Source organism: Plectrocnemia conspersa, unplaced genomic scaffold, assembly GCF_051122295.1.
Source record: "Plectrocnemia conspersa isolate PC_06_02 unplaced genomic scaffold, ASM5112229v1 ptg000011l, whole genome shotgun sequence".
Lineage (NCBI taxonomy): Eukaryota > Metazoa > Arthropoda > Insecta > Trichoptera > Polycentropodidae > Plectrocnemia > Plectrocnemia conspersa.
Genome location: NW_028277175.1, coordinates 20,401,698 through 20,413,752, shown reverse-complemented (window position 1 = coordinate 20,413,752; position 12,055 = coordinate 20,401,698). Strand labels below are relative to the sequence as shown.

The window sequence follows — 12,055 nt, the reverse complement described above, 5'->3', positions numbered from 1 at the left end:
ACACTCGCCGGGTTACCAGAGTCCGCATACTTCACAAAAAATAAAGATACACGACTACCAATTAAGAAATTCTATGAATCTCAAAATGAAAATGTTGATTTTCTTTTTATAAATATTGTTTCGATTGCATCAACTTACTTCTATTTCTTTCAATAATTATTGCATTAAGGCTTTGCAGACGTCATCAACATATCTTGAGATTGTTTGTTTTGAAACCTTAAATAAGTATAAAATGCTTTTGTAACTTTTTATTTATTGTACAAAGAAAAAATATATAACATTTGGAAGAACAAATAATTCAGGAAAAAAACAACAAGTATGAAGCAATAAGCAATCAACAATCACTTTGCTGTAATACAAAATCAAGTTCCAATGACACGATTCTTTTGAGGCTACTATAAGATGTTCATCACCATATGTTCTATTATCTTGATTTGTTTTCTGAGATTGTTCATTTGTAGTTTGAAGTTCTTAACTTGTAATATGCTAGAGATATTTGAAATTGTTTTTTTAATTTTGTCAAGCATTCGGTTAAACTTTAACCGTTAAAAAATCAAAGTTAATAAAATAAGTTATCAGCTTTTCTGCTAAGTGTAGTTTTTGATTCAGATTTTCTAAATTATAATTTGTATTTTTTTTTATTAACGGTAGTGATAAATACAATTATACATCATACATGATTGAAGCGTTAAACCTAAAAGATAATTTGGTTTAACGCTTCTTTAATTCTATGATGTATTTTTGCAGAATTTGTGGCCGAGTTATGTGACTTATGCAGCCAGTTAGATACCAAAACAGCTGTTTGATATGCAGTTTATTGCACACAAATACATAATTTATTCCAATTTACAATAAAAATGCAGATGTCGAATGAGCAACAGTCATAGAGCCTAGTAGTTATCAAAATGGAGTCTTCCTGGTCTCTCTCTGGTTCCTTGTGGTCATCTAAGTTCCGATAGCAAGTCTCGAGAGTCCATGAGTTGTCAGTCACTCAGTATTTGCCGATTAAGTGATGATGTGACAAGATGTTCTTTTTACAGATTCTTGGATTAATGGGAACGAAGGCTAGTTTAGGATTAATATAATTATTGTTTAGCTCTACCTTGGTGAAAGCGTAACTCCCAGGTGGTTATTTGTAGGCGATCATACGATAATGACTAAAGATACGTACAATACAATTCAATGCACAGCATAGAGTATTGCTTCTAGTGTGTTTAACAATTATAAAAGTTGAGTTTTTATGTTGTCATGGTTAATGATAATTAAAGGCTCTCAAAATGTTGATGAAAAATTGTGACCAAACTTGGATATTCCTATATGATGATTACTTACGTTTTGTTTCGTTAAGCACTTGAAAAAGATAAGTTTTGTATATCTTTGATATTATTATATGGTTTATAATGTTTTAAAAATACTTCTCTACTACTTCAGGGTTTGGGATTTAAACTCGAATTTATTGTAACTGTTGGCCAATTGGAAGGTGCCCAAATAATTTTATATTTGTATATATCTTTCAATCGATAAATACATAAGTATTGTGCAATATCTAGATTATGTTTCTTTTCGAATAATTCTCTTGGACTCTGTCTTTTCTAGTTTATCTTTTCAGCTGTATTTATTTAATTTCTTTCTATTTTTGCAATGACGTTTGATTGACACATTGCTATGAGTTTTTATATGTGCTGAAATCATCGGTTTAGTTTTAAATGCTTTTCCACATTTTTCACATTCAAAATCACGAACATCGCTATGAGCTCTCATGTGCTCCGAAAGTTTGCTTTTATATGGGAAAACTTTTCCACATTTTTCGCATTCAAAATTAGGAGCGTCACTATGAATTCTCATATGAGCTGAAAGTTTGCTTTTAATTTGGAATGCTTCACCACATTCTTTACATTCAAAGTTAAAAGCATCGCTATGAACTGTCATATGTACTGAAAGTCCGTATTTAGTTTTAAATGTTTTTTCACATATTTCACATTTAAAGTCATGAGCATTACTATGAGCCACCATATGCGCCAAAAATCTGCTTTTAAATTCAAACTTTTTTCCACATTTTTTACATTCAAAATATTTACGAGCTATGCTATGAATTTTCTTATGCGCTGCAAGTTTACTTCTAGTTTGAAATGCTTCTCGACATTCATTACATTTAAAGTCCCGAGTATTGCTATGAACTATCATATGCACTGAAAGTATGTATTTAGTTTTAAAATTTTTTCCACATTTCTCACAAATAAAGTCTTGTGCATCACAATGATATTTCATATGCTCTAAAAGTACGAATCTAGTTTTGAATGCTTTTCCACATATTTTGCAATCAAAGTCACGAGTTTCGTTATGAGTTTTCATATGTGCAAAAAGTCTACTTCTACTGAGGAATGCTTTTCCACATTCATTACAAATAAAATCACGAGCGTTGTTATGAACTACCATATGCCCTAAAAGTGTTTTTTTGGTTTTGAATGTATTTCCACATTTTTCGCATTTAAAATCACGAACATCGCTATGAGTTATTAAATGAGATACAAGCCCCTTCTTATATTTGCATGATTTTCCACACAGGTTACATTCAAATCTACCAACAGGACATTTTTTTCTTTCTCGCTTCTAAAATTTAAATTTTGTTTTAGATAAGTTGTAAATATTTAAATATGCAAAAAACGAAAACATATTAACCTTTATCTTGTCTACATCGATCGTATTTATTTTAATTATGTTATCTTTAACGTCGTGCGTTTCTGAAAGCATATATTAATTTATAATTGAGTTACTATGTATACAGTATATTTATATATCGAACCTATTTCGAGCATATCATCTATATGGTCTCTATATTTATCTTCACTTCCATCATCATATTCTTGTTTTACAACCTGCTAGAAAAAAATGTGTTTTAAAAGTATTATAGACTACGTAGTTATATTACATTTCATTTACCTCAGGGTTATATCCAACTGAATTAACAGCTTGAAATGTTTCCTCGTCATTTTCAGTATCAGGCTCTGTAAAGACAAGGTTTAATATTTTGAAGAAATTAGTATTTTTAGCATTTACGATTATGAAATATAAAAACACTGGATACGCTCCGACATACATTTGATGGTTACAAAGCTAAAGCGCATAGCATCTATGCGAACACATAAAAATAATAAAATGGTTTGACATTATACCGGTTTTGAAAAACAGCGGCAACGCCATCGCAACAAGTAAACGTCACTTGCCGATGACAGTCGGAGAAATTGATATTTGGTCCAAACATAAAATAATTTTGAGCATACGGAGATAATGGACGCATTCTATGAAAATATATATAACCCAAATCCTCAGCTAAAATTGTTTTAAATTAAAATAAAAATCACTGTCAGTAAAAACATTATATCATACAAGCAAAAAGCAGATTATGATAAATAAGGCGAAGTTGAAATCCGTGGTTGACGAGGTTTTCGATTCGTTTAAAATAATAACAATAAAATTCCTTAATAAGTAAATCTAATAAAACTTACTAGTGCAAAAACTTAGCGTTGCTGACAATTAATGTTTTTAAAATATTAACCAAATGGAATAGCCGAAAAGCGCACGGTGTCAAAACAAAAGCATTGGGGTTTGTGTCGCCCAGGACGATCTCCCCCTCCCCCACACACACACATTAGCTTCGCATATAAAAATGCACAAAACAGTTTTCAAGTTTAATGAAATATTTTAATGGTTATCATACATTTCATTATTTTAACACGTGCTCGACTAGAATAAGCAATGTGAAATATCTGATGTAACTATAACTTTTACAACTTAAAAATTATATTGTGTTTTATTTCGAACATTTGAGAAACCGTGCAAAAATCCGAGTGTGTTTTTGAACAAATATTTCCATTATGGCCTTTTTTAGCAATCTGTCTTCCGTTAACCTTCTTGGAGAAAAATTTACAAGATCACATGTTTTTAGCTCTCTCAGGAAAATGACCTTTACTTTTTTTTAGAGCCCGGGGTGCTGACTATTCTCAGACCGACCCTGGGCATTCTTTTATGTTTAAAAGGATTGTTTTTTCTCTGGGCATTACGAGAGTTTAACCGTGGCGGTTTGTTCAGTTGAGCCTATCGTGTTAATGTTGTTATCTTCTTGCGGGCTAGCTCTTTGTTTGAATTAAACAATTGTCAACTTATATTCCATTATCATTTTTTACGTTCGCAAGTGTCGTTAGGAATTTCTCTGCGCATATGGACGGAGACCTCCCACATTTTGATGGGAAAAATAGCAGTATATTTACTTTTACTAGCAAGCATCGATCAAGTTAAATTCCTATTCTCGAGTATTAGTGAATTGTCAGCATGTTTTGGATCTGTAAGATTATGTCGCTTTTTATTAGTCCTTTAGGTTCGATTACATTTTACAAAAGAAAACAATGTGATATCTTTCCTTGGTTATATTTTCATGACAAATTTATTACAAAATGTGGTTAAAAAAAAAAAATTAAATTACCTCACTAAGTAATGGGATATTCCGTTCACACTTTATAATTCTTTTACACACTACACCAGTGTCTGAAAAACAATGTTATTTTATAAAGCAATGTTATTTTATTGTTACTAAAATAATAATCTATTCATTTTTATTTATGTTGATAAAGTATTTTATTTGGTGTGCCACAAAATAAATGAACATGTCATGAACATCATTATAAGCTATCATATGCAACGAAAGTCTGCATTTAAATCGGAAAGATTTTCCACATCTTTCACATTCAAAGTCACGAGCCTCACTATGAGATTGTTTATGCGATGTAAGTCTGCTTTTAGATGGGAATACTCTTTCACATTCTCTACATACAAAATCACAAACATTACTATGAGCATTAATATGTTCTGTAAGTATACTTTTCATTTTAAACGCTTTTCCACATTTTTTACATTCATAGTCACGAATATCGCTATGAATTATCATATGTGCTGAAAGTCTGCTTTTAAATTGGAATGTTTTTCCATATTTTTCACTTTATTAAAGGCTTTATTTTGGATAACTTGAAGTTTATTAAAATAAGTATTACTAGCGTTACTCCACACTGGAAAAGCGGTAGTTCAGCTCACCGTGATCTCTATGGTTCCAGACCTTCAAATTCACGATAAGTTGCGCGTCCATCCTCCTTTGACTGAGGCGTTCCAACTTTCTTGCCACCATGGTCAGCTCTCTGGCTTCTTCCTTTCTTTGCTCATTGTAGGTTGTCTGTGCCTCAAAAGCGAGCAGATCTATTGGCGGAATTCCAGATATAGCCAGAATCACATCCTCCCAGACCGTGCGGTATGCCGAAGCGACTCTTAACGCGCTTCTCCGTTGAACCCTGGCCAGATCACACTCATGGAGTCAGCCCATGCGGGAGCTCCATATGGAGGATGGAGTAAACCACTTCGTAGGGATCTTCAATTCGACTTGCGTCCACCGACGTTCGGCATCAGTCTAGCGAGTTTTCAGGCGATTCATGCCGCTACCTTTTCCAAGTGTGCCATGAATCGCAGCTTGTCGACAAGTTATATTTCGAAATACGCTGTTTAGCATACCTAGTTGTTTATAATGCTAAACAGATAAGCTTTACAAGCAACTAATATTTGAGTGTATTTAAGAGTTGCTGTCTTGTTTCGATTTTAGTAAGATTGAGCGTTAGCTCTTTATGTTTGGTATCAGTTTTAAGAGATAAAAAATAAATGTTTCTCCTTGACTATGTTTTTATGACAAATATTCATTAAAAAATATGTCAGGTTTTCCCATTAGTCTTTGCGATATATATTTTTACATTTGCAAAAACCTATAACTTTTATAAATTAACAATAATTTCACTATTCTTTCGGTTTTTGTTAACAGTAGTCGTATCAATGATGGTATTTAGTAACTACAAGTTAAGCTATAATATGCTTTACGAGTTTCAGCTAGGTCATAATGCGACAATAGCAGGTAAACAATATATAATGCAATGGGCAGAGATGCCATTTAACTTAGAAAGTGTCAAATGTGGTACTTCATTTTTTTAAGAATATTTACGTTATATAATAAAATAATATCTATGTAAGGGTGTGTAGTCTTTAAGGATTGTCAGTGAGGATATTAAGGCTGCAATTAAAGCAGGTCCGAGATTAACGATACAGAAGCTAGCACAAATGCTCAACGTGTCGCCTACATAAATTCAGACATTTAAAAAAATTAGGAAAGTTAATTTGCGGAATATAGGTATCACACAAATTGTCTGAGGAAAACCTCGCGCAGTGAATCTCAATATGCCAATAATTAATGATTATGGAAAAGAAATATTTTTTTGAGTCGAATTGTTAATGGATATGAGATTTGGATCCTTTACTTTGACATGACGTGAAATAGTGGATACAGCGAGAACAAGATTACACTCCAATAAGATAATGTTATGCATTTGGTGGGGTATGAAGGGTATTATTCATTATGAGTTATTGGATTATAGATAGACAATTACGACATGTAGTATGCTCAGCTAATTCGTTTAAAAGCGACTCAGACCATAAAAAAGACCTTCCCCTATAAATTAAAGAAGGATAATTTTACACCAAGACAGCGCTCGCCCTCACGTTTCCAAGAAGACGATAGAAAAAATCAATGGATTTTCTTGGAAACTCCTTTCTCACCTAACGTATTTTTCAGATATTGCTCCAAACGACTATTATCTATTTAGATCCCTACAACAGTTTTTAGGTGTAAAAAACTATTTTACAAAAACGGATGTAAAAAATGTCATTAAAGAATTTATTGCTTCTAAAAATACATTATTTTTCGAATCAGGTATAAAAAAATAATTAACACGAGAAGTATAATTGTAGAAAAAGATGAAGAATATATAATTCAGATTTAAAATAAATCTAGCACTGAAAATATGGAAAATGAATAGATATTGAAGACAAATACTAATGCCAAACGCCAAAACTCAACAAGAACTGTGCGATTTAACATACTCTTAACACTCAGTAACAAACCTTTACGGACAGTGATTTTAATTATGAGTTTACTTGTTCCTTAATATTTTAACCTTTAGTAAGTTCAGAACTCGTATACAATATAACCTTCATGCAAAGAGTTTTAAAACATTACAATAGCATGATCCATTTGTTGAGTTCGCCCTTAATATAATTAACGCATTTTATATATACTTAACAAATACAATCAATTTTTAAGCATTATACAAATTGAATATTCGTATTAACTACTATTATATAAATTTTATATTTTTGCCTTTATTGTAGCAAAAGTTGATTTTTTAAAACATCGAGATTTCAGCTTTAAAAGATTAAATTGAAAATGCATTCACCCTTTCTTCTTTAATATTTGATTACAGCTTAATACTGATAATAATTTGGTTTAACTAGTCTGTTGAGTAAATTGAAAGCCATCAACATCGCTATGTACTTTTTTATGCTTTGAAAGTATGCTTTTAAATTTATATGCTTTTCCACATTTTTCACATTCAAAATTACGAACATCGCTATGAGATTTCATATGCGCTGAAAGTCTGCTTTTAAATTGAAATACTTTTCCACATTTTTCACATTTAAAGTTACAAGCATAGTTATGAACTTTCATGTGCTTTGAAAGTTTGCTATTAGTTTTGAATGCTTTTTCACATTTTTCACATGCAAAGTCACAAGCATCGCTATGGGTTTTCATATGGGATAAAAGTCTGCTCTTAAATTGAAATGCTTTTCCACAATTTTCACATTCAAAGTTATGAGCTATGGTATGAATTTTCATATGCTTTAAAAGTTGGCTTTTAATTTGGAATATTTCTCCACATTCTTTACATTCAAATTTATGAGCATCGCTATGAACTGTCATATGCACTGAAAGTATGTATTTAGTTTTAAATGTTTTCCCACAATTATCACATTTAAAATCACGATCATGACAATGAAATTTCATATGCTCTGAAAGTATTTTTTTAAGTTTGAATGCTTTACCACATTTTCCACATTTAAAGTCACGAGCGTCACTATGAATTTTCATATGCGTTAAAAGTCTACTTTTAATTAGGAACGCTCTTCCACACTCCTTACATTCAAAAACAGGAGCATTGCTATGAGCTAACATATGCGCTGAATATCGGTTTTTAGATTTTAATACTTTTCCACATTTTTCACATTCTATTTTACAAGCATCGCTATGAGCTTTCATGTGTCTTGAAAGTTTGCTTTTAGTTTTGAATGCTTTTTCACATTTAACGCATGAAAATTCATAAAAATCGCTATGAGCTATCATATGTGCGGCAAGAAAACTTTTAAATTTGAATTCTTTTTCACATTCGTTACATTTAAATTTATAACAATCGGCATACTGTTTAGCCCCACCACGTTTTTTTCTTTCTCGCTTCTAAAATTTTAATTTTATTTTTTTAGATAAATTGTAAATACCATATACAGAAAACGAAAACTATTCAACAATTACTTGCGTTGCCACTTCGACATTTAAAAGCTGGTTAGATAAAGTATCCTCACTGATTGAATTAATTTTACGTATATTGTCTTTAACGTCGTGCATTTCTGAAACCATATAAAGGCTTATAATTAAGATACTAAGTATACGGTATATAAATATGTCAAACCTATTTCGAGCATGTCGTTTACATCATCTATATGGGTATCTTCACTTCTGTCATAAATTTCGTGTTTTACAAGTAACTAGAAAAAAATGTATTTTAAAAATATTGCATAAAATGTGTTACATATTACATTTCATTTACCTCGGCTTTATATGCAAATGAATCAACAGTTTCGAATGTTTCTCTGTCATTTTCAATATCAGGTTCTGCAAAGATGTAATTTGATATAAATATATATATTAATTAATTAATAAGTAAAAAACATAAAATAAATTGAAAACACATTTGTTTAACGACAGATTTGTCTCATAATAAAAACGCGTAGTGTCTACGCGGAAACATTAAAGCAAAAAACATAAAAACAATAAAATGGATTGACACTTGACCCGTTTTGAAAAACAGCGGCAACTCCATCGCAACAAACCGTCGCTTGCCGATGACAGCCGGAACATTTTGATTTTGGTCTAAATATAGAATTATTTTGAGCATATGTTAAAAATGAGAGAATTTGATTGCACTAAATTGCATTCTAAAATAATACATATAATTAAAATATTTAGCAGTAATCATTTTTTAATGTTAGAATTTATATTAAATATTTTAATATGCTTACTCCATTGCGAGGGCACGATTTTATTGTTTTTGACGTGGATTCTAAACAGGGACCTCCTTAAATTTGGCCATAAAAATGCATGACATTTAATGAAATGTAGTTGAATCTTAATGAAATCAATGTATTTAAAAAAAACAACCACCAACTCGCCAACTTTTGCCTCCCCCCCTGGAAAAACTGAAATGACGTCTCTGATTCTTAACCAGAATTTTTAAGGTTGTCCCTTAAATAAAATCTAAAAAATACAGTCTCAAATCTATCTCAAAAATGTTTTTTTAAATATGTTATTGTGGTAGAATCATATCGGAATATATTTTCAATAGTAAATAAATATTTTTACCAGCTTTTCCATACGTTGTAATATACATTTATATTCTTATCATTATTTATTTACATACGATTTATAAATATTACAGAGAATACGTATTTTTGGTTCATAGACATTTCACCACAAGGCATTTCACCACATGACATATGGATACAACACAACGACAATTGAACACACGACATTTCACTACAATAAAAAAAACATGATTAATATATGTTTCTACCTTCGACTGGCAACCCTTGTTTATTTTATAAACACCATGTAACTTTATCGTCAATAAAAATTCTACTGCAGCGGCTCAATCTGTGTATAATTGCCACCCGTCACCTCTCGTCGCCAAAATCACTTCTCAGAAGTCAAAAATTCACGTCAAAGGCAATAAAATCGTGTCGGCGCTGTCGCAGTAGGATCACTAGGTAACGTGCAAACGTTAGAACGAGGCACGATTTAATCGCTTTTGGTGTGGACTTTTTACTTCTGAGAAGTGATAATTGTATTTTGCGCTTTCCTATTAGTCCAAATTTGTTTTAAATATGCTTCATTCGATTCTCACTTATTGTAAGTCGTAATATTGTTATAAAAAGTCTTTATGAACGCTAGATAATCGATCGCTACCACTGCGACGGCATGATTTTATTACTTTTGACGCGGATTCTAAACAGGAACGTCATTTGGGGTGGAGCAGGTAAAGACACTTCTCCTCTCCTCCCCCTCCCCCCGTTGAATTTGGACAGAAAAATGCATCATTTATTGAAACACTATATATATTTTGGCGACGGGACGGCGACGAGTGGCAATTAGACACATATTGAGCCGCTGCAGTAGTATTATATTGAAGATATAAGGTTGCTTACATGGTTATTTATACAATTATGGACACGAACCTGCGACGCGCCAAGGGTTGTCAGGCGAGAGAAAAAACCGTCACGCCAGTGCTACCAGAGTGCCGCAAAGTTTTGGCTATAATGAAATACAAATATACACAGGCCCCACAATATTAAAAAAAAAACGATAGCTGACTGGCTAACTTACCCCCCCCCCCCCCACCACCCTGGAAAAACTGAAATGCCGTCTCTGCCCTGACTTCGGAATTCCCCGAGTCCTGTTTAGAATTCCAGTTCCTCACGAGGAATCACGATTTAGAAAAAAACATGTCGAGACATTTCTAAAAGCAACCTGCTCTTAGACGTGTCTCGTCATTTTATAGATTTACCAAACAAGATCTGAGATAGTTTTTTCTATCGAACCTAACTTTGCATCCTTCCAACTTAATTAACGTCTATTCTCTATCCATGATTCGTCAAATATGCTTGCAGGAAACAAATAAAAGGATTCGCAAGAATCAGGCAGCAGTTTTTCAAAGATAGAAACATTAAACCTCATACTGACCGACAAAACTAAACAATTCTATCCCAAAACATAAAAATGGATTCCGTATCGGTTCAGTAACTGCTTTCTTCGGAAAGAATTTGTTTGTTGTGACCAAATGTTTCAACTGACTTTACTTCTCCAGTTTGCGTTATTTTTGCTTACCTAAGACCTTGAACTTTAAGAGAACTCTAAAGGATCATTGAATTTCAATGTATACCTTAAAGTTATATTCATCGGGCGTCTTTTTCTTATTTATATAAATTTAAATCTTATTAAGTTCTTCGTGATTGTTCTAAATTTTTCCATAAGATACTTTGGCGACGGGTGGCAATTAGACACAGATTGAGCCGCTGCAGTAGTATTTTATTGACGATAAATAGTTGTTTACATGGTGAAAAGAGGCGTTGAGGGTTGTGTTGTAGGTCGAGAGAATCCGTCACGCCAGTTACCAGAGTGCCGCCAAGTTTTGGCCATAATAAAATATAAAGAAATATATATAAATATAAACAGGCCCACATAATACTAAAGTACATATTTTACATTCTTACTCTAGTGTATCTGTAGATTGTTGGTTCTGTTTCGATATGTGTAGGCTTGATCATGTCGCTTTTTAGGTTAGGTAACATTCTTAAAGATAAAAAGTGAAATGTATATCCTCTATTATATTTTTATGACATACATTACTTAAAAATATATTTTGCGCCGAGAATTTAATTGACGCAGATTATGAGCAGGATCAGTGAAGATGGTAGATGAGCTCTCCAAAAATAATACAACTATATGTTATTAAAACGACTGGTTAATGACCTTTATTTATTTTAATTGTCCCCCTGCCCGCCCGTCAATGGTGTCCCGCATCACCAATGCTTTTTTTTTTGTTATGAGGAGAGGGAATCTTCGAAAGACTTCACCAGCTTCCAGGTTGCTGGTGATTGTGCCGGATTCCGCTGCTAGCAGCGACCTACCGGCTAAAACCTCTCCCGAAAGGCCGGTACTATCTTTCTGATATTGCACGTCAGCTCGTCCAGTTTAGAGACTCTGTCCCATTAGGGCCGCTATCTTTCAGCTTCTTCTTTGATTTTCAAGACATTAGACGCGTAGTCCATCCATGCCTCCCAGTTACGCCGGCTCTTCAGCATG

At 32.6% G+C, this 12,055-nt stretch overlaps 2 protein-coding genes across 5 annotated transcripts; both read right to left on the bottom strand.

The window, feature by feature from the left end:
• Positions 1-797: 797 nt before the first annotated feature.
• Positions 798-3,262, bottom strand: LOC148229894 (uncharacterized). 2 transcript variants are annotated; one of them, XM_088196675.1, is made up of 5 exons: positions 3,174-3,262; positions 2,941-3,005; positions 2,804-2,879; positions 2,680-2,741; positions 798-2,610 (listed from the first exon to the last, which is right to left on the bottom strand). In XM_088196675.1, exons 1-5 carry the CDS (start codon positions 3,199-3,201, stop codon positions 1,606-1,608), a joined length of 1,236 nt encoding a protein of 411 aa, XP_088052801.1. In that variant the 5' UTR covers positions 3,202-3,262; the 3' UTR covers positions 798-1,605. The 2 variants fall into 2 exon arrangements, with proteins under 2 accessions (XP_088052801.1, XP_088052802.1); XM_088196676.1 differs by having other exon boundaries at positions 2,804-2,876; positions 3,174-3,258.
• A 1,147-nt stretch (positions 3,263-4,409) lies between these two features.
• On the bottom strand, positions 4,410-9,070 carry LOC148229893 (uncharacterized). 3 transcript variants are annotated; one of them, XM_088196673.1, is made up of 6 exons: positions 8,990-9,067; positions 8,745-8,809; positions 8,607-8,682; positions 8,450-8,544; positions 8,353-8,374; positions 4,410-4,542 (listed from the first exon to the last, which is right to left on the bottom strand). In XM_088196673.1, exons 1-6 carry the CDS (start codon positions 9,015-9,017, stop codon positions 4,472-4,474), a joined length of 357 nt encoding a protein of 118 aa, XP_088052799.1. In that variant the 5' UTR covers positions 9,018-9,067; the 3' UTR covers positions 4,410-4,471. The 3 variants fall into 3 exon arrangements, with proteins under 3 accessions (XP_088052799.1, XP_088052797.1, XP_088052798.1); XM_088196671.1 differs by having other exon boundaries at positions 4,410-8,374; positions 8,990-9,070; XM_088196672.1 differs by having other exon boundaries at positions 4,410-8,374; positions 8,450-8,561; positions 8,990-9,048.
• Between the last annotated feature and the right edge of the window lie 2,985 nt (positions 9,071-12,055).